Source organism: Geotrypetes seraphini, chromosome 19 (genome assembly GCF_902459505.1).
Source record: "Geotrypetes seraphini chromosome 19, aGeoSer1.1, whole genome shotgun sequence".
Taxonomy (NCBI): domain Eukaryota; kingdom Metazoa; phylum Chordata; class Amphibia; order Gymnophiona; family Dermophiidae; genus Geotrypetes; species Geotrypetes seraphini.
Window position 1 is genome coordinate 27,964,010 of NC_047102.1, and position 22,839 is coordinate 27,986,848.

General features: G+C 41.6%; 1 protein-coding gene across 15 annotated transcripts in view; it reads left to right on the forward strand.

The window, feature by feature from the left end:
* Positions 1–22,839, forward strand: part of SOX6 (SRY-box transcription factor 6) — a 945,693-nt gene that overhangs the window by 727,053 nt on the left and 195,801 nt on the right. For all 15 annotated transcript variants that reach the window (XM_033928339.1, XM_033928344.1, XM_033928338.1 and 12 more), the window contains one exon: positions 13,008–13,087. In XM_033928339.1, coding sequence (XP_033784230.1) covers positions 13,008–13,087 — 80 coding nt within the window. The remainder of the gene's footprint in view (positions 1–13,007; positions 13,088–22,839) is intronic.

Sequence of the window (22,839 nt, forward strand, 5' to 3'; positions counted from 1 at the left end):
AAATGCAAGATTGCATTGGGCTGGCTGAATATTATTTTCTCATCAAAGATGAATTCAAAGGGACAAGATTTTATGATCATCGCAGGAGTAAAGTCCATGTAGCACGAGATTAACAGCGATACTTCTAAAGACTGGATGGTCCAGGTTTTCTAAGCAGCAATTTGATGTTGCATAATGAAATGTTTTATAAGAGTGGGGAATAAGCATATGTATAAAATATAAAAATATATTTATTGTAACAGTGGGTAAGATTTAATAAATAGACTTGTTAAATTAATTAATTATAGGAGTTAGCTTCTTCTGTTTTTATGGTAAGAGTTATAACTTTGGTATTGTGGAAGCTTTTTATATATGATGTCTTAAGTGTATGTTGATTGGTTTACCATGCATAGTCTTTAGGGGTATTGTGAAAACTTGATTTACTAAGCGTTCACTAGGACAGATTTGGGAAGTCCTGCATTAAGGGACAGACGTGACTGTCTTTATCTCTTCCACAGTCCATTGAGCTCTCTCCAGGAGAAGTAAGAATGGTTGCTTTCTCTTGGGTCTAGTGCACTGTGTTGTAATCGTGCTGCCCTTAATGCAGTTAGATTGTTGTCCACTCTGACAAATGAAGCACAAAACTGGCTGTCTGTGCTGCCAACTTGTAAAAGTTAATTTAGACCCCGAACAATAGGAGTGGAATGCAAAAAGTAAACAGGCAGCTAAAGAAAGGCAAGGGATCAGGGAGGCTGGCTTGCATAACAAACCTTTGCCTTCAGATGTTCATTCTTAAGATACGTGTCTTCTCCCTCCCTCCCCCCCAAGGTATCAAAGACCAGCATGCACAGGTACCCCTGGGAAACAGGTCTGGACGGGTTCCACCTTCTCTTTGTGCAAGCTGAGGAAGAATGGCTCCTCACGCAAGCATTCCAAATCCCAAAACAAATTTGAAAAAAATTGCTACAGTCCTGCTGAATGATTTCTTGCCAAGCTAGTTACCAAAAGCCTTCTCGTTCTACCCGTGCACAGAGTAAATTAAAGAGAAAATATGGACCCTCTGTAATTACAATTAAAGCAAATTCTGGTCCTTGCATGATCCTTTAGATAAAATAATACATGAAGACACATGGTTTTGGTGGGCAGTGACAGCTGGGTGATGTCAGAGGGCCAGATGTGTATTAGTGCCTATGGAAACAACTATATGTACATCTGGTCCAATGTAACCGTTCATTCTATATTCCTTTTAACTTTTATTTTCAGTGAATTGCATACTAGCAATGGATGCAGGTGCTATTCTACCCTTCAAGTGATAGCCACTAAACTTGGCCAGTCAGCAGTGAATATTGTCAGTTATCTTGTGATATAGCTGGTTAAGTGGGAATATTCAGCAGAGATAACTAGTTATCTTGTTCTGAATATTTAGATTTAGATGGCCAGCACTATTTAACCAGTCAGCGCCGTTTCTGGACAGTTAAATAGCACTGAATATCGGCCAGTATGTATTTAGATGAGAGCACTTATGTCAGCCATCGAGCTGGTGTAAATGCTCATAAAATATAGGATTCTATAGGTTGCATGTTTAAGAGTGTGTCCTGCCCATGCCCTGCCCAAACTCCGCCCATGTGAATGCGAACCAGCAAAGGATGCACTATCTAGAAAATGTGTGTAGTTACAGAATACCTATCTTCATTATTATTTCCACATGTATGTGTTCACACATGTGAGTTAATGACTAGAATACTGTCACCTTATCTCTTTCTCTCTCTGAGAGATCCCAGTGCCTATCCTGGGCCCTCTTGAATTCAGACAGTCTCTGTCTCCATCACCTCTTCCGGGAGACTGTTCCACGCATCTACCACCCTTTCTGTAACAAAGTATTTCCTCAGATTACTCCGGAGCCTATCACCTCTTAACTTCAACCTGTGCCCTCTCATTGCAGAATTTCCTTTCAAATGAAAGAGACTCGACTCATGCGCATTTATATTACGTAGGTATTCAAATGTTTCTATCGTATCTCACCCCTCTCGCCTTTCCTCCAAAGTATACAGATTGAGATCTTTAAGTCTGTCCCCAAACGCCTTATCACGAAGACCACACACCATTTTAGCAGCCTTCCTGTGGACCATCTCCATCCTTTTTATATCTTTTTGAAGGTGCGACCTCCAAAATTGTACACAATATTCTAAATGAGGTCTCACCAAAGTCTTAAACAGAGGCATCAATTCCTCTCCCTATGCAAGCTAGCATGCTTCTAGCTTTCGCCATCACCTTTTCAACCTGTTTGGCCCCCTAAGATCATCACATACAATCACACCCAAGTCCCGCTCTTCTGTCATGCACATAAGTTCTTCACCCCCTAAACCAGTGGTCTCAAACACGCGGCCCGGGGGCCACATACGGCCCTCCAGGTACAGTTTTGAGGCCCTTGGTATGTTTATCATAATCACAAAAGTAAAATAAAACAGTTTCTTGATCATATGTCTCTTTAGCTATAAATTACAATATTATTAAGACTTGGTCAAAAGGAAAGATTAATAAACTATAAAGAGTTTTACCTCATGCAAAATTGTCATTTCTATAACAAGACATTAACTATTTTTTCTGAGGCCCTCCAAGTACCTACAAATCCATAATGTGGCCCTGCAAAGAGTTTGAGTTTGAGATCACTGCCCTAAACTGTACCGTTCCCTCTGGTTTTTGCAGCCCAAATGCATGACCTTCCATTTCTTAGCATTATATTTTAGCTGTCAAATTTCAGACCATCCGGCCTGTCTACTCTATTATAGATTTTGGTATCATCCACAAAGAGGCAAATCTTACCCAACAACCCTTCAGCAATATCATTTATATAAATGTTAAAAAGAACAGGCCCAAGAACAGAACCTTGAGGCACCCTACTGATAACATCCCTTTCCTCAAAGTGATCTCCATTGATCACTACCCTCTGTCGCCTTCCACTCGACCAGTTCCTGCCCCAGCCCATCACTTTGGGACCCATCCCAAGGGCACTCAGTTTATTTATTAGACATCTGTGTGGAACTGTCAAAGGCTTTGCTAAAATCTAAATACACCACATCTAGCGTACCTCCTCTATCCAATTCTCTGGTCACCCAGTCAAAGAAATTTATCAGACCTACCTCTAGTGAATCCATGTTGCCTTCGGTCCTGTAATCCACAGGATTCCAGAAACTTCACCATTCTCTATTTTAAAAGCTCTTCCATTAATTTGCTTACCACAGAAGTTAGACTTACTGGCCTGTAATTCCATACTTCTTCCTTACTTCCACTTTTGTGGAGAGGAACCACATCCACCCTTCTCCAGTCCTCCGGTACCACTCCCGACTCTAGAGACTTGTTGCAAATGTCACAGTGGAGCTACCATAACGCAGGTGTTGCTAGGCATCCTAAGAATTCCACGTGGAACTCTTAATTGCTAATTTTTTTTTTGGATTGGCTAAAATCGGGTGCGGTCAATTACCATACCAATTTTTTTTTAAAAAGTTACGTGCGGATTCCAAAGTTAGGTATTGCTAGGTGCTCTTGATTTGGCCGCTATTTAGCTGGAGCGAGGCAGCCAACATAAATGCCACGGTCGGCACTGATCCTCGATATTCAGTGCTAGGCTGTTTCCGGTGGCCAGCATTGAATATCCAGGGTTTTGATTGGCGGACGCTAACTTAACTAGCTGAGCAAATGTTCAGTATGGCTAGTTAAGTTAGTATCAGGCAAAGATAGGCCTGATTTGCCCGTTAAACTTAGCCAGTCAACAACTGACCATGAATATTCAGTAGAAATAACTAGTTATCTCATGCTGAATATTCACAGTTATGACCCAAATGCTATTGAATTGGTCAGTGTCCATTTCTAGCTGGTTAAATGGGGGGGGAGAGAGGGGCGAGGGACAAATTTATAGAATAACACCTAAGTTATTCTATAACTTCTGCAAATTGGTGACACCACCATTTTAGGGTTATTACTGGCACTTAAAGTCAATTAGCATCACTTAAATAGTTAAATTAGACACTATTCTGTAACTTGTATGCACTATTGTCATCCCAGGATGCACCGGGAAGGGGAAGGCCCACCATTTTGGAGAGGCGGGCCTGCGGGCCAGAGGGAGTAAGCATTCCTCCAGCCGGCGTTTCTTCAACAAAGATGCAGGGTGGGAGATGTTGGGGTGAGCTTGGAGGTGTCGGGGGGGGGGTTAAGTTTGGGGGTGTCGGCAGGAAGGACTGGGCATCTTTCCTGCTGATTTCGGGGTTGGGTGCCGGGTCTCCTGCCGCAGCCATTTCAGCTGATCACAGCAGGGGTACCCCCCCCCCCCCACCGATCAGCTGAGCCGGCAGGGAGACCTGCTGGATCAGATGATAGGGTCTTCCCTTGCCTCGATCAGCTGATGGCAAGGGGTCCATCAGCCGCCTATGTTTGTGATCAGGTTAAGGCATGTTTCTCTAACCAGCATCTGTGAGAATTGGGGAGGTTAGGCGTCTGTTCGTTAGGGCAGACGCAATTCTGTTTAGGACACCGGTACATGATTCTCAGCCACTTCTTAGGCAGCCACCAAGACCAGAGACCTATACAGAATCAACCCCAAAGTGTGTAGTGTACAACTCAAAAGGGGGTGTGGCCTGGTCAGAAGCATTCCAAATATTTAGACACAGGGTTATAGAATATGAGGGCACAGTAGGATTTACACCAAGTTTCAGCAGGCGTAAGTCCTTATGCCTAAAGTTGGGTACAGGAATCTGCTCTAAGTGCTATTCTAGAAAGATCTCTGAACCTGGAGCGGCCTTTATAGAATACCACTTAGCGCAGATTTTTTTTTCCCCAGCGCTTATATATTTGAGTGCCGTCTACTGACTCTGGCCTTTGGTGTGTACTCGTACATATGTTAGGCATTTTTCAATCTCCCCATTTTCGCACATAAAACACAGTTTTGTGCTCAGGAATTCTTTGAAAATTGCCTTCCCTGTGCACTGTAGAACATTGTTATAAGTGCCCCTGTCCACCACTGATGAGTTTGGGAAAAATCACTTCAATTTCCTTGTACTTAAGCGTACTCAAATATAATTGATCAGCAATAATAATGGCAGTTTTCCTTCAGCTGTCTCCTTTCCAGCAGCTGCTACGTAGTCCTGGAAACAGAAAAGTGCAGCCTGGCCTTTTACCTAAGAGGTAGCTGCTGTGTGTGTGTGAGCTTGTGTAGTATCTCCTTAGAATTCAACATATCATTTAAATCCAAATTATCATATCACTGATATAGCATGCATCTCTGATGCAAACTGGGGTGGGGGGGGGGGTCAGGAAGGAATTTTCATTCAGAGACAAAGTTGAGAAGTGGATCGGGAGTTCTTTGGACTGATGAGGTACTGAAGAACCTTCTGAGTAAGAATTTCTTGAGGTCCTCTACAGGGTGCCGCTGTTATCACATTATGCTCTGTAAAGACCCCTCACTATAACAGCACTTCCCTACTGTGTGACCATTATAGCTTCAGACAATGCGCAAAGCTGAGCCAAGAAAATTGAAAAAAGGCACTTTAATATCAAGGCGGGGGGGGGGAATAAAAAAGAAAAAAAAGAGGAATCATTTTTGTTAGCAGTAAAGAGAAACAGTTTATAGCCAATAAATTAACAAAACACGACAGGGTGTGGTTTAGAAACTAAGAAATTAACTCTGAAACCAAAAATCATGTATATCTCATTCTCGCTCTTTCTACATGCATGTATGTATATATGATAGAGACATTTAAATACCCACTTGGCATAAATGCACACGAGGTGAGTTTCTTCTATTTGAAAAGAAGCTCTGGAATGAGAGGGCATAGGATGAAGTTAAGAGGTGATAGGCTCAGGAGTAATCTAAGGAAATACCTATTTTACAGAAAAGGTGGTAGATGCGTGGAACAGTCTCTCAGAAGAAGTGGTGGAGACAGAAACTGTCTGAATTTAAGAAAGCATGGGACAGGCACGTGGGATCTCTTAGGTAGTGCTGCCCGATTTCCAATTCAAATCGATTCACCGATTCACTTCGGATGAATCGTTTCGAATCGATTTGTTTAAAAAAAAAAAAATCAGCCTTGCCGATTCAATGACGACCCTCCTCCCCGTGCCTTTTTAAAGCAGGAGCAGCAGCACTGCCTCTTGCTGGCCTGCCGCTGCCGCTCCTGCTTTAGGGGGCGAGGGAAGAGGATCAGTCGGGAAGAGCTGCAGAAATCCTGGTTTTACCTTGTTATGCTTTGGCGCTCTTTGTTGCATCCTCTGACTTCCTGCTCTTACCGCAGCCTGCAGAGAGGATCGCCAATGCTCTACACGATCCTTACAGGCTACCACCGTCCTCAGAAGCATGTTCCGTCTGATGCAATCCTTCCACTGATGTCAGAGGAGGGGGCGGGACCGCGTCAGAGGGAACGTGCTTCTGAGGATGGTGGTAGCCTGCAAGGATCACGTAGAGCACTGTCTCTGCAGGCTACGGTAAGAGCGGGTGGCTCGGGGGAAGCCGGAGGACCTGCAAAGAAGGGGGGGACACATGCAGACCTTCGGGGGGGGGCAGGCCTTCGGGGGAGAGATGCCCTGGTTTAGAAGTACACGGAGGGAGGGAAGGAAGAAGGTACTGCTAGACAGGGGGAGCAGGGAAGGGAGAAGGGGTACTGCTGGATAGGGTGAGCAGGGAAGGGAGAAGGGGAACTGCTGGACAGGGGGGAGGGGGGAGGTAAATGAAGGGAGAAGAGGTGCTGCTGGACCTGGCAGAAAGGGAGGGAAAGGAAAGGTGCTACATTCTGGAGGGGAGGGTGAGATGGTGCATTGGGAGAGAGCATGTTGGATTGGGGGGTGGGAAGGAGGGATGCCACTCAGGGAAGAGGCAAGGATAGAGAGAGAAATTGTGCAGGAGGCAGAAAGTATTGTACTCATGGAGAGGGCGAGATGGATGGGGATGCAGAAAGGAGGGAAGGAGAAACGTTACACTGGGGAAGGAGGGAGAGATGCTGGATGAAAGATTAGTTGAGAAAAGGAGAGATGGTGGATCTGGCGATAGTGAGGTTCATCGCTGCAGCTATGTGGATGGAGATGAAAAAAGGGAAGATGCCAGACCTCCAGGGGAGGGAAGGGAAATGGAAGGGGAGGATAGAGATGGAAGATGGATGTTTAGCACGGAGAAAGAAGGAGACCCTGGCAAGCGAGTTAACAGAGCCTGGGACCAACAAGATTTGAATAATGACCAGACAACAAAAGGTAGAAAATATAATTTTATTTTCTGTTTTGTGTTTACAATATGTCAGATTTTAAATGTTTATCCTGCCAGAACTGGTGTTAGATCGTGAACGTGAGCTAGGATTTAACAGAGAGAGGAAAAGTCTTTTTTGTTTGTTTTGTTTACACCACAGCTCCAGTGTGAGTAGGAGAGGGCAAAGGGGGTGAAGAGGCTACAAGATAAACCCACCAGGATGTTTGAAAAAAAAAAAAAAAACACCCACTTGGGCAGGAAAATCGAATTGAAAACTCGGGCAGCTTACTTTTAGGGAGAGGAGGAGATAATGAATGCTGTGGATGGGCAGACTGGATGGGCCTTTTGGCCTGTATCTGCCATCATATTTCTATGTTTCTAAATAGACATACGCACTTATATATGTGTAGTTTTGTTTGTGTGTGTAAAATCCAGCTATTTTACACTATAAAAAAACATCTCTGTGTTAAAAAAAAATGCCATGGGAAGTTCTTTTAAAGTCTGATTTCTGAAAAAGAAAAATGTTTAACACAGAACATGTTTTGGTGCAAATAAAGAAACTGTTATTGAACTTAAAAAGGAAGGAAGGAGGTTTGTTGCATATAAGAAGGATGAATAATTCATACTTTATACAGAAAAAAAAATACCTCCAAAATGTTTAATAAAGACAGTCTGTGCTGATCACTTAAATGCTTATAGACCCTCTGTTTAAAGCATCATTAATTCAGCATTTCTTTATGTGTAATGTATGTATGCAGATAAATAGACTCATGTGTGTACATTATTTACCTAATAAAATATGTACATTAAAAAATGTGTTTAATTGAGTTGAAGAGATCAATAGAACAATTTTGAAAAATATTTTTTAAAGCTTCATTCCATTGTAGTCGAGAAAATAATTTGGCCTTGTGTGTTCGGCAAAACTGCAAAGCAAAATCAACCTCTTGGAGAGGAGAAAAAAAAAAAAGTTCAGATATTTTGAACGTTGCCCCATAGGATACCAGCGCAGTATAGTACTCGAGAACGCATTGTAGCAGAGCTTCATATGCAATCAGAAGCCAATTGTTACTGGACTGTGTACAAGTGCATACTGTGCTCAATGGCCTGATGAGGTATTATAGAGATGATGCACAGAGGCTGTGTGGATTAGAAGCATACAATGCGCTTCGGAAGGGGAGGGAGGGGTGCAGGCAACACAACATTAATGGCTGTGTGACATCTCCTGCGGTAAACAGAGGGAGAGTTCCAAAGAATTCCATGAGTTTGGGAAGAAGAGTAATTTTTGGAACGTATATGAATGGGGCGGGCTACCCCTCTGAATCTCTTGATTAACCTATTATAAGCCGCATTTAGACTGCATTGTTGTTAACTGTGTTCTCGTTGCCATGTGAAAAGTTCATGTAAAACAGCTGGATTATTATAAATGCCAAAATGTGTGCAGAAAAGTAAAACCATTAAAATATGGCCCCCGAAAAGAGTACCTAACCCTGACGTGATACTTGATTAAAGCACTGTGTTACTGTGTAATTTATCCGTTGCTGTATTCATTTTCACGTTCCAGATTTTGCAGGGCCATTAACATTATGTCTTTGCCAGTCTTTCTGCTTTCTCCAAGCCGTTGACTTTGCTTGTAAATGTTCCTGTAAGACAGAGATTGTTGCAGCAAATTGCAAAAAGTCCTTAAATCATTTTCCACAGCTGTAGTGTCATTACTTAAACATTTGGCTTGTGCTCGATTCTTTCCAGGCTTTGCAGAGTCAGCTTCTGAACAGTTGCAGATTTCAACAGGAATTGGTGGCACATCCTGGCAGGAGTCATGCGGCTGGATTCATTTAGTGGGTTCAAGCTACCTGTGGATTGCCACTGGGAACCTGCCTCTTTTTAGCTGCAGCATTGTACGTAATAATTTACAATGATGTGCTTCAAGGTATTCCCAGAGGATGTCTGGAGACCTGGGTTAAATATACTGTATTTTATGAAAGTAAAGATAGCTTCTTATCAAACTGAGAGTGGCTGCACAGAAAGTTGCCTAAGTCTCTGTTAAATTTGGACCTTTACCAAAACCATTTGAATGCCATGCCTGAGCATGGGTGAATTAATATTTACGACTTGTTGAGATCCCAAGAGTCATAGTGGTCACTGCCTACCAAAACCGACTGGACTGAGGCGAAAGAGAGGGAACAATCAGCTTTTTTGAAGGACTAGCTGTAAACTTGACACTGTTCTGATACTGGCCTTAGCTCGTAAATGTCTTTCTAAGAAAACTGAGAATGTTCAAGGACTATTACGATGTGTCTCATGTAAGTGCCAAAAGTTTATCTTAATGAAGTTCACCCAAGCTGCCATGATTGAATCTGGAGGTTCATCAATTTTTGATTGACTCATCCTTATTTTCCACCACCGTTTTCATGTCTTGGGAGCAATCAATACTGAATCCACATCCACTTGCTCAACCTACCTGCAATAAACTGGATATATTCCAATATATGTAATGAATTTGGATGCACAAGTTCCATTTAGAAGGTCATTTTCTGTGACAATGGCTAGGCTAAGAAGACAAGTAGATGTTTACTTAGATGTTATTTTATAAAGACACACAGAGGGCCATTTTTGATAGGACATCTAAATCCAACTTTGGATGTTTCCTGCAAGATGCCCAAAAGTCAGGTGGAGAAATGTCCATTTTTGAAACTTCTAGATGTCCATTTTTTTTTTATTGCCTACTTAGACATCTTGGCTGCCAGGATATCTAACCTTAGGACGTCTACCTTTTTTAGTCATATTTGACCATAAAAATGTCCAAGTTTAAAACATTCAAACTCAAGCCATTTGGATATAGGAGGGGGAGGGGCACCTTAGAGGGCACTGCTGTGAGCTTCATATAAAGGGTGTCAGGTTCACATTTCACCATAACCCCCTTATAATATGTGGTGAACCCTCTAAAACTCCCTCAAACCCCACTATACTCACTTGTCTACCACCCCAATAGCCTATATAGCTCCTGGTGGCAGCTATATGGCAGAATAGTTGGGTTTTGGTGGCCTCACACTTTCCACCATAAATGTAGTGGTTAGAGTGGCTTATGGTCCTGGGTCCTTCTCTCTATGATTCACTAGCCAACCCACCAGGCTCTACTAGGTTTCCCCATACCAGGTGCTGCTGTTCTAGGGACAGAGAGAGGGGTGACATGATCGAGACATTCAAGTATCTCACGGGCCGCATCGAGGCGGAAGAAGATAGCTTCTTTTTCAAGGGTCCCACGGCAACAAGGGGGCATCCGTGGAAAATCAGGGGCGGGAAACTGCACGGGGACACCAGGAAATTCTTTTTCACTGAAAGGGTGGTTGATCGCTGGAATAGTCTTCCACTTCAGGTCATTGAGGCCAGCAGCGTGCCTGATTTTAAGGCCAAATGGGATAGACACGGTGGGATCTATTCACAGAGAAAGGTATGGGAGGGTCATTGGGGTGGGCAGATTAGATGGGAAGTGGCCCTTATCTGCCGTCTATTTCTATGTTTCTTACTGTTTCATTCAGATCTTTGTGGGATGAGGGGGGAGGGGGGTTAGTGACCATTGGGGGAGTATGTGTGTGTGGGGGGGAGGGGTCATAATTGCACCGGTGGTCATCTGATCAGTTTGGGTGCCTTTTTGGCACTTAGACGCTTTTAAAACAGGTCTAGCTCTGGACATCAAAGTTCCATCCGGGACGTCTTAGAAAATGTTTATCAGTGGAAGACATGCCCAAAGCCAGCCCATAACATGCTTCCAACACGCTCCCTTGAATTTATGATGCACGGAGGACAAAAAAAAACCTAGCAAGATGACTAGAAAGTGAGTTTCAAAATTTGGAAATTGGACGGCCAAGTTCTGGTTTATGCTGCCTTGTAGACGTCTTTATTTTTTTGAAAATGAGCCCCATAGGCACCTATGTGTCTTTTTATTTTTAAATATTAGGTGTACATGGCAAAAATTGCACCTTGAATGCATCTGGTTGAGAACAGGTATAAATGTTTACATGTAAAGTTACACACATAGATAAAAGTATTTTGTAATCAGTGTGCATGAACTTGCATTATGTAATCGACGTCTGTACTTGCAAACTCCAGTGCATGCACATAGATCTCATGCATATTCATTGGGGAAATCCTGAAAACCCGACTGGAATACGGCTCTCGAGGACCGGAGTTCCCTACCCCTGTCCTAAGCCAATCAGGGCTGCCTTAGCTCCCTCCCAGTACATCCCAAGTTATAAGGGTCCCAGCTATTATTCAATGCCGGGACCCACATATCTCTCATATGTGGGCCCTAGCTAAATATCGGTCATTCCTTGGCACTGAATATCCAGGACTAGTCTAGTCAGTGATGGTTTGCATTTAAAAAATATCAGACAGATAATTTATAGTTTATAGTTATTACTTGTATTTTCCCTTTAAAGTGCAGTACAAAAAGTTTAAAGTTTATTAGGATTTTATATACCGCCTATCAAGGTTATCTAAGCGGTTTTCACAATCAGGTACTCAAGCAGCATACATAATCTTAAAAACACAACAAAATACAAACTGAAAAGGTCCATTAATCAAGTATCAGGTCTAAATTAAATGAATTGGTTCAGCATATTTACTAGTCAACACATATTCAGTGCTTCTACCATATCTATATTGATAGCAGCACTGAATATACTTATTAAATAAGCATCGGTGGCAGTGTTTGCATCGTACAGTAACCACACCAGCTGTAAATTGACTCCTATGAGTCTGCTTGCCAGTTATTGATTTGGGTAACATTTCTTATCAATAACGCACAGTAAGCAATTTCAGTTTTCCTTTTCCGTCATATTTCTTCCTGAGAGCAACTTAACTTGAAAATAAGTACAAGATAATTCAGTCTAGAATATGCTGCATGGATTCTTGTATGATTTGTAATCATGTGTCCTTTGTAGTTACTCACCAAGAATCCATCCGGGCTATATTTCTCAGAAATTGGCAAAAAAAAAATAAAAATAAGCACACAGATGAATACATAATAAAAATTGACTCCATTCTTGTAGACTTTCACTTTCATTCTGAAATAGTGTCTTCATATCACTTTTATTCATCTGTCGATATTATTGTTTTCTGCATTATTATATTGTCCTCCTGTGAAACGCTTTGCAAATATTTAACATGGATGGGGAAATGCTGTATATTAGAATAGGGACAAGAGCCAGAAACTGGATCAGATCTTGCTTCTGTATTCCCAGATTTCCGACGCTTCAAAACAAGAATTCTGTGACTTAATCTGCAGGGAGCATGTGCTCCTGTGCTTGGTCTCTTTATGAGCTAACAGTGTATAATCTTATTAAAAATGGAGTTGGTTTGCCGGTCAGATAACAATATCTCAACATTTGTTTCAGTGTTCAGGATGTGAAAGAATATTTCGGTGCATTTTCTTATTCTAAGCATGATTTGAAACCCTCTCACCTCAACCCTTCCAGCTATTTTTTTTTCTCTCTAAAGGCAATACCTTGTATAACTTTACAAAGGAAAGCATGTTCGAATTACACATCTCCAACCTTCAAAGTAAACTGATAGGCACATTAGACTTCTATTATATGCATTGCCAGTTTGCCTAAAAGCTATATGCTGATGCCGAGTTCCGAAGTAGTGCTGCAAGTCTGTGCCCAAATCAGGCTTTTGTTTGTGCAGATGTTTGGGCTTAGAGCGGTGTTGTAGAGAGCAGGCCCCCGTTCGGGCCCTGTTCGCACTCGTCTACCGCTCTGCTTGGCTCATTGTCTAAACCTGCATGTATTGTTCTCCTCGACAGGTGATAACTACCCCGTGCAGTTCATTCCGTCAACAATGGCAGCTGCTGCTGCTTCTGGACTCAGCCCTTTACAGCTCCAGGTATGTGCCAGAACACACACACATAAAAAAAAAAAAAAAAAAAAGAAAGAAAAACACAAAAGAATTTGGGATGGAAGCCAGTGCTTCAGTGCAAAACTACTAACCAGCTGTATGCTAAATAATAGTTTGAATGTTAAAAGATTTTTATTTTCAGGCGCAGTCCAAAGGGATTAACACCTTGTGTACTTACCTTGTTGCAGAAGAGACGGGGTGTTGCCATTGGTGATGCGCAAACAGAACAGATCTGGGGTTTCAAGAGGCCGATATCCTGCCCTCCTATTGATCAGTTTTTAAGTCTCTGGGGGCAACTCTGTAAATTGATGACTGTGTGTCCTTTTTGACGCCCTGATGCAAGTTGGGGAGCGCCATTTCTAAACTGGTATCAGGGCATCCTACTTGCACCAACTCCCAAATTCTGTATAGAGCACCATAAGTTGCACATGGAAATCAGTGTATACAGACAATTTGTACATGCAATTTAATTGTTAACAAGACCAATCGGTACTGATTATTGGCAAGTAACACCTACAAATTGATGCTAATTGGTACTAATTAGAAGTTACACCCACAATCTGGTGCACAATAGGTGCATTCTATAAAGTGGTGCACATCATATCCAGTGTGCGAATCTCAAAAGTTGAAATTAACAGGGGAGGAACATGGGTGGATTGCATAGAAACATGATGGCAGATAAAGGCCAAATGGCCCAGCCTCTCCGGAAGTAAGTTTCTTTACTAAAGCACCGCGAAGGTAAGGGGGAGGGAGGGAGATAGATTTGGCCTTAGGTAGGGGGCCCCGCGCGCCTTCGCTCCCTTAACTGCGGGGACAAGGCTACTCACCGCTCCACGGGGCGGGGAATGGCCTTGTCCCCGTGTCCGCAGTGAGCACTTCCCCCCTCCCACCGTTTCGGCGGGTTACTTGCAGCTACCCGCAGGTAACTGTCACCGTGTCATTCGCTACCTGAGCATATCACCTCTTAATTTCATCTTATGCCCTCTCATTCCAGAGCTTCCTTTCAATTGAAGAGACTCGACTCATGCACATTTACATTACGTAGGTATTTAAATGTCTCTATCATATCTCCCCTCTTCTGCCTTTCCTCCAAAGTATACAGATTGAGATCTTGAAGTCTGTCCCCATACGCCTTATCACGAAGCCCACACACCATTTTAGTAGCCTTCCTCTGGACCAACTCCATCCTTTTTATATATTTTTCAAGGTGCGGCCTCCAGAATTGTACACAATATTCTAAATGAGGTCTCACCAGAGTCTTATACAGGGGCATCAATACCTCCTTCTTCCTACTGTTAATACCTCTCCCTATGCACCCTAGCATCCTTCTAGCTTTCACCGTCACATTTTCAACCTATTTTGCCACTTTAAGATCATCACATCCAAGTCCTGTTCTTCTGTCATGCACATAAGTTAGTCACTCCATAAACTGTACTGTTCACTCAGATTTTTGCAGCCCAAATGCATGACCTTGCATTTCTTAGCATTAAATCTTAGCTGCAAAATTTCAAACAATTCTTCAAGCTTCGCCAGGTCTTTTTTCATGTTATTCACACCATCCGGGGTGTCTACTCTATTGCAAATTTTGGTATCATCTGCAAAGAGGCAAATCTTACCCAACAATCCTTCAGCAATACCGCCCAAAAAAAAACAAAACACACAAAAAAAAAACAAAAAACAGGCCCAAGAACAGAACTTTGGGCACACCACTAGTAACAGTGAATTATAAAGCTGCTCATCTGACTTTTGATATAACACAATTAGCAAAAGAATGGATTCCATTACTTGAATGTGAAACTGACACATGATCACCGACAGATGCAAAACAAAAAGAAATAGCATTGCAATATAAATGCCAAGTTGTCCACACGACATTATACGCGAACCTCCAAATTCTGCATATAGCACCACAGGTTATGCAAGCAAATCGGGGTACACAGTCAATCAGAGCTGATAATTGGCAATTGACACCTCATCGTTTATGCTAATTGGCACTATTATAAGTTATGTGCACCACTTGATCAGCACATTCTATAAAGAGATGCGCATCAGTTCTAGTGCACCAGGCCAGAAGAAAAGCGCAGGTATTTAGGCCTGGTTTTTAGGGTGTAAATGGATATTCCTAAATATTAGGGACAGGTTTGACTGCTAAGCACAATTTTATATAGCACACGTGCCTTTTATGGAATCGCATTTATGGTTTATTAGACATTATATGTATAGGGTTACCATATTTTGATTTGTAAAATTCTGTAAGCGTGACCACACCCTGTTCCAACCCCAGTCCTGCCCCGTTTCATCTCTAGACCCGCCCCAGAAAGCGTTGTGTTTTCATTCTTCACCTCCGGGCTGCGTCCGAGGGCCTCCGAGCATGCGTGGACGCGTGTGTCGTCATCCGCGCATGCTCAGAGGACCTCCAGACGCGGCTGGAGCTTTCCAAAACCCGGACAAACTGCTGGTTTTTGGAAAGTCCGTCCGGGCACCTGGACGGTCCTCTAAAAAAGAGGACACGTCCGGATTTTCCTGGTCGTCTGGTAACCCTATATATAGAGAATCAGGCCCACAGACTCTCTTCCACTCCTGCCGAGAAAGATTCTGACCTGGGGATCATGCCCAGACCCTTTCTTTAACCACCCGCAGGAATCCTGGCCAGCACATCCATTACCTGAATCTTTGTGGGTGATGAGAAGGATGGATGTGAATTATTGAGTATGACTATATGTAGTAATGGTAGTGAATGCTGGAAGTACTCATTAGAAGTGAGACACAGTCTGTGTCTTTTAATATCCTTACAGCCCTGTGAAGCCATAATCCTATAGATGTGTGCTGTGTTTGAGTAGATGGAAGGTGTATACGTATTAGAGAAGGATGAAAGCATGTGGAGTGCAAAAATGTGAGGGTATGAGAAGTAACTGAATGAGCGGGGAGTAAAACTATGCTCAGAATCGAATAAGTGAGGTGTTATATAGGCTCTTAGGGTGGGCTGAAACAGTGTTATAGGTCATTAGCTTACCGTTTTGCATTTAATTCAGTGATATGATTCAAGTTTTAAATATATTACAGTATTGTGATTTATTGGTGGGCAGCCATCTTTGATCTGGTGAAATGTATTCTCTCACCTCTAATTACTTGCGGCCTAATGGTCACTAGACTATGAATTTGTGACCCCTTGAGAAAGCACCGGCTGCTCAAAACACGATAAGCGCCTTTGTTCCAGCCACACACGGGTAAGAATTGCTGGCCTTTTAAAAAATAGGTATTGAAGAAAGATTTGTATAGAAACAAAAATTACAGACAAACAATTCAGGTTTGGTTAGTAAAGTTCTGGACTTCTTTTTCCTTTTATAAGGATATGTAAATGTTTTTTTAAAAAGAGGTTTTCTAACTAGTACAAAAGTCCATTGCCAGCAGGATTTGTTTGGCTCTTAAACAAATTCAACATGGATTTCAACAAGCTGTTAGGCTTCTGCATAGCCATATCAGTATTCATTTGTATAACAACTATAAGATTCAAATGAGCTCCTGGCTCACAAGAAGTTTTTTGAATGTTGCCACTCTTAGCTGTGGCAAAATATGAAACACCTTTTCCAAAAGTTGCTCAATTCCACACTTCAAATAATAATAATTTATTCTCTTGTATACCGCCCAACCAGTAGTTCTGGGCGGTTCACAACAGGAAAATACTAAGAAATTTCAGCACATGGTACAGTTTCATAGAACGCACTATCTACGTACAATCTAAAATTATATAATAAAAGTAATACAGTTGTTAAACATTCAAGTACAATGTTAAAAATTATTAAAAAATTAAAACATACTATGACAATAAGAATAGAAACAAAAGACCTCATTTAAATATATCAAAATTAATATTCTTATTTGTCAAATAAATAGGTCTTTAATGATTTCCTAAATGTGAAGTAAGAATTGAACAATCATCGGACTTAGCCTGGAGTTCATCTTCCCAGCTTGATACTCCAAAGTCCTGTCTAAAAAGGTCTTAGAACAACAGGCCTTTGGAGTAGGGAAGATGAACTTTCCAGAATTTCTAGTTCCTTTTGTTGAGTAAGAAAGTTTCAGATAGGGGGACAAATATGAGGGAGATAATCCAAAAGCACCTTATAACAAATGCATCCAAACTTAAAAAGCACTCTGGCCCCCAAAAGGCAACCAGTGCAACTTGGTATAAAAAGAGCTAACATGATCATACTTTTTTAAAATTAAAAATCAGGCGAACTGTAGCATTTTGCACCAACCGAAGTCTTAATATATTTTTTTTAGGTAACCCCAATTAAATTATATTACAATAGTCTAAAGTTGATAATACAATAGATTGAACCAGTAATCGAAAAGATTTGCTGTCAAAAAACTTTTTTAATGGGTCTTAATGTCTATAAAAGTGCATAACTTTTTTAAATTAATAAATCTGTATGTTTCCTCAAAGTTAATGTGTGATCCAAAGTAACCCCCAGAATTTTCAAATTAGACGCTATCTCAAAATTTTGGCCCTTCAATTGGATACTTTTTTCTTGAATTTTCTCATTAGGGCTTGTCAAAAAAAACCTTGTTTTTTCAAGATTAAGCTTCAACCTAACCTGTAGCATCCATAATTCTACCTTTTCTAAGATTATAGAAATTCAAGTAATCAATTCATTTGAGATATTCTTACAAGGTAGCAATATAGGAGATGTTGTCTGCATAAATGTAAAACATAAGAACATAAGAAGTTGCCTCCGCTGGGTCAGACCAGGGGTCCATCGCGCCCAGTAGTCCGCTCCCACGGCGGCCCATCAGGTCTATGACCTGTGAGTGATCCTTTGTCTAAAACCTTTCAATCCCCATTATTCTTCTATATATACACTTCCATAATCCTATCTCTACCTCTATCTATATCCCTCAATCCCCGTATCCTTCAGGAACTTGTCCAATCCCTCTTTGAATCCCCTTAATGTACTCTGTCCTATCACATCATCCGGAAGCGCATTCCAGGTGACTACCACCCTCTGAGTGAAGAAAAATTTCCTAGCATTGGTTCTAAACCTGTCCCCTTTCAATTTCTCTGAGTGCCCCCTTGTTCTTGTAGTTCCCAATAGGCTGAAGAATCTGTCCCTTTCCACCTTCTCTATGCCCTTCATGATCTTGTAAGTCTCTATCATGTCTCCTCTGAGTCTCTGCTTCTCCAGGGTGAAGAGCCCCAGCCTTTCCAGCCTGTCTGCGTATGAAAGGTTTTCCATACCTTTTATCATTTTTGTTGCTCTTCTAGACTTTCTAGTCTTGTTTGAGAAGCCTTTTGTTCTCCACGTGACCTTAGAGGCCTGTTTATGTTCTCCCCAGCAATGTTCTCTCTAAGGAGTAGCCCTGTGGCTTTCATGGCAGTGATGAAGGATCTCTGGAGTCTATAATATGCATTTTCCACCAATGAACCTCTTTTGAATAAATTAAACCATAAAAACAAACATCATAAAGCATCATAAAGAGGGGCATAACAACCAGGACGCGGGAAGTCATCATGCCATTGTATCGAGCGATGGTGCGTCCACATCTGGAATACTGCGTTCAATATTGGTCGCCGTACCTCAAGAAGGACATGGCGGTACTTGAGAGAGTCCAAAGGAGAGCAACGAAACTGGTAAGAGGTCTGGAACACTGCCCATACGCCGAGAGGTTGGATAGGCTGGGGCTCTTCTCTCTGGAAAAAAGGAGGCTCAGGGGAGATATGATAGAGACCTTCAAGATCATGAGGGGCATAGAGAGGGTGGATAGGGACAGATTCTTCAGGCTGAAGGGGACAACAGGTATGAGGGGGCATTCGGAGAAACTGAAGGGAGATAGGTTCAAAACAAATGCAAGGAAGTTTTTTTTCACACAAAGGGTCGTGGACACTTGGAATGTGCTACCGGAGGAAGTGATCAGGCAGAGTACGGTACAAGGATTCAAACAGGGATTGGACGGATTCCTGAGGGATAAAGGGATTGTGGGATACTGAGAGAGGTGCTGGGATGTAACACAGGTATAGAAAGCTAACCAGGTAATAAGTATAGAAACCCAACCAGGTCGTGCATGTGCAAGACCGGAGGGTTAGGACTTTGATGGGAAGATAGGACTCAGTGGGAAACCAAGGTGGCAAGGGGGCCCCTTTTGGTGATTCAGACAGTTCGTGACCTGTTTGGGCCGCCGCGGGAGCGGACTGCTGGGCAGGATGGACCTATGGTCTGACCCGGCGGAGGCACTGCTTATGTTCTTATCTATATCCACTGATAAAAAGGCATATATTTCCAACTATTGATGATGAAGCATCATTAAAACCATAAATACAAATATGCTTCCAACAACAGAAAATGGACTATATTTCTAACCAAAAGTTACAAAAGTTTACAAGATATCCTCTCGTATAAGAACTTGCACAAGTTAAATCAACTGGACCAGATGGTATACATCCCAGGCTACTGAAAGAACTCAAATATGAAATTGCTGATCTGCTATTAGTGATCTGTAGCTAAAATCATATGTAGTACTTGAAGATTGGAGGGTGGCCATTTTTATGCCGATTTTTAAAAAGAGTTCCAAAGGAAATCTGAGAAATTATAGACCGGTTAGCCTGACTTCAGTGCTGGACAAAATAGTGGAAACAATTATAAAAAAAATAAAATTGTGGAACACATAGACAAATATGATCTAATGGGACAAAGTCAGCATGGGTTCAGCCAAGAGAGGTCTTGCCTCACCAATTTGCTTGACTTTTTTTGAAGGTGTGAATAAACGTGGATAAAGGTGAGCCAGTTGATGTAGTGTATCTAGATTTTCAGAAAGCTTTAGACAAAGTTCCTCTTGAGAAAATTAAAGAATTATGGGAAAAGGAGGCAATGTTCAGTTTTGGATTAGGAATTGCTTATTGGACAGAAAACAGAGAGTAGGATTAAATTGCCATTTTTCACAATGGAGGAGGTTAAATAGTGGAGTGCGACAGGAATCTGTACTGGGTCTGGAGCTATTTAATTTATTTATAAATGATCTGGAAACTGGAACGATGGGTGAGGTGATTAAATTTGCAGATGACACTAAACTCATGTTAAAACTCATGCAGACCATAAAAAATTGAAGACAGATCTTAGAAAATCAGAAGACTGAACATCCAAATGGCAGATGAAATTTAATGTGGACAAATGCAAAGTGAAACACATTGGGAAGAATAACCCAAATCACAATTACCAGATGCCAGAGTCCACCTTGGAGGACAGCACCCAAGAAAAAGATCTAGGTGTCATTGTAGACAATATGCTGAAACCTTCCACCCTATGTGTGGAAGCAGCCAAAAAAAACAACAAAATTCTAGGAATTATTAGAATGATAGGCCAGCTACAACATTTTCGTAAAGCCCTGAAAACTTTGTTGTTTACACAACATTTAAATGGCTTAACTATAGTAACAAAGAATTGATGATAATCCAGCTTTTTTTTTTTCTTTTATGCTGTCTTTCTTATGTGCTCTAGTCTTAATTACATGTGAACCGAGTTGAGCTCCGTTGGGAGATGATCCAATATATAAATTGAAGACTAGATTCGATTAGCTTAAACAAGACTAAGAATGTTATAATGCCTCTATCGCTCAATGGTGTGACCTTATCTTGAGTGTTGTGTTCTATCCTGGTTGCCTTATCTAAAAAAAAGATATAGCGGAACTATAAAAGGTTCAAAGAAGAACAGCCAAGATGATAAAAGGGATGGAATTATTCTTGTATGAGGAAAGCCTAAAATGGTTAGGGCTCTTCAGCTTGGAAAAGAGATGGCTGAGGGGAGATATGATTGAAGTACAAAATCCTGAGTGGAGTATAACGGGTACAAGTGGATTGATATTTACTCCATCAAAAATGACAAAGACTAGGGGACACTCAATGAAGTTACAGGTAAGTACTTTGAAAACCAATAGGAAGATATATTTTTTTCATTCAGAGAATAGTTAAGCTCTGGAATGCATTGCAATAGGATGTGGTAAGAGCAGAGAGAATAGCTTGTTTAAAGAAAGGTTTGGACAATTTCCTGGAGGAAAAGTCCATAGTCTACTATTGAGATAGACATGAGGCAAGCCACTGTTTTCCCTGGATTGGTAATATGGAATGTTGCTACTATTTGGGGTTTTGCCAGGAACATGTGACCTGGATTGGCCACTGAGAAGATGGGATACAGAGTTAGATAGACCATTGTTCTGACCAGTAAGGCTATTCCTGTGTTATGCATGGGGGAGTGAAGCACTCAAGTACTTCACTGTCAGATGGAATGTTTCTCTTTCACTGCCTTTCCTTTCATCTGTTGCATTTGGTACATTAACAGCAGAGTTATTTCTGGTTGATGGCGGATGGTGTTGGAGGCTAGGAAAGTAAGTACCTTTCATGGACCAGGTATCCCTAGTGAGTGCCAGCTTTAAGTTTTTAGAGATTTTGGCCTGGGCACTTCTGACTTCTTCCAAATTTCTTCTCATCCTTTCACAATCCAGTGTTTTCCTTCCTTCTCCTCCCCATTCCTCTATTCTTCTACCGTTATCTCTTTTTCCATCATCCATTCCTGATTCTCTGTGCTGTCCTTCACAGTCTTCATTCTTATGCTTGAGATCTCCTCTTCTTTTCTTACCTCATAATTATACACTGAGATCCTCATATGTAATTCTCTCAGGAAAACAAAACAAGTTATACCGGTACATAAGCAAAGTTAAAAAAAAAAACAACAACAAAACCTTTGCCACTTATTTTCAAAGGTTTTAGATGTGCATAAACTGGCATAAATGTTTAGGTCCTGATTTTACAAAGCTAGAATATTCACATCTAAAACGGCAACATATGCATATGGAGCTAAATTCTATAGATGACACTTCAAAAATTGGCGCCAAAAAAGTGCTATTCTATAAGTTGCACTTAGGGCTCCTTTTACAAAGGCGCGCTAGCGGGGTTAACAGGCGTGACTTTTCATCACACGCTAACCCCTGCGCTGGCCAAAAACTACCGCCTGCTCAAGAGGAGGTGGTCGCGGCTAGCGCGTCCGGCGGTTTAGCGTGCACTATTAAGCACGTTAAACCGCTAGCGCGTCTTTGTGAAAGGAGCCCTTAAAGTTGGGTACGGTTTATAAAAATAGTTGCCTGGAAACTGTGACTAAATTTAGGTGCAGCCCTTTGCACCAATGAATTCCTAGCGCAAGTGCCTGCATTTAAATTTTGCCATGGCCCGCCCCTTTTTTTGACTCGTGCATAAAATGCAAATTCCATGTCTAAATTTAAGTACATGTAATTGATTTTAATTAGCACCAGTATCTCGTTAAGAAACCAATAATTGGTGCTAATTAAACTGCACACCCAATTTGGATATGCGACCAAATTTTATGCACAATTTTTAGAAATTTTTTATACAACTTGAGGGATGGTGGGAAGGAGCTTAATAAATAAATGTATATTCCTAATTTTAGGAGGCAAATGCATGTCTACCTCAAAAACGATCAATTATGGGATTTATACCAGCTACATGGGATGGCTGTGCGTCAGAAAAGTGTTCCTATAGATCAGTGTTCCACTGGAGGGCTTAAGAAAGATCACCTCCCTCTTAATCCCCCTGTGATTGATGTATCCCCTGACCCCCTCTCCCCAACCCCCCAAACTCCAGGGGATACTGGACCTGTGACATCTTCAGGAAAAATATACATTTATATTTCTACAATGGCTGACAAAGGTTTATGTGGAATATATGAGGGGCTGCTGTA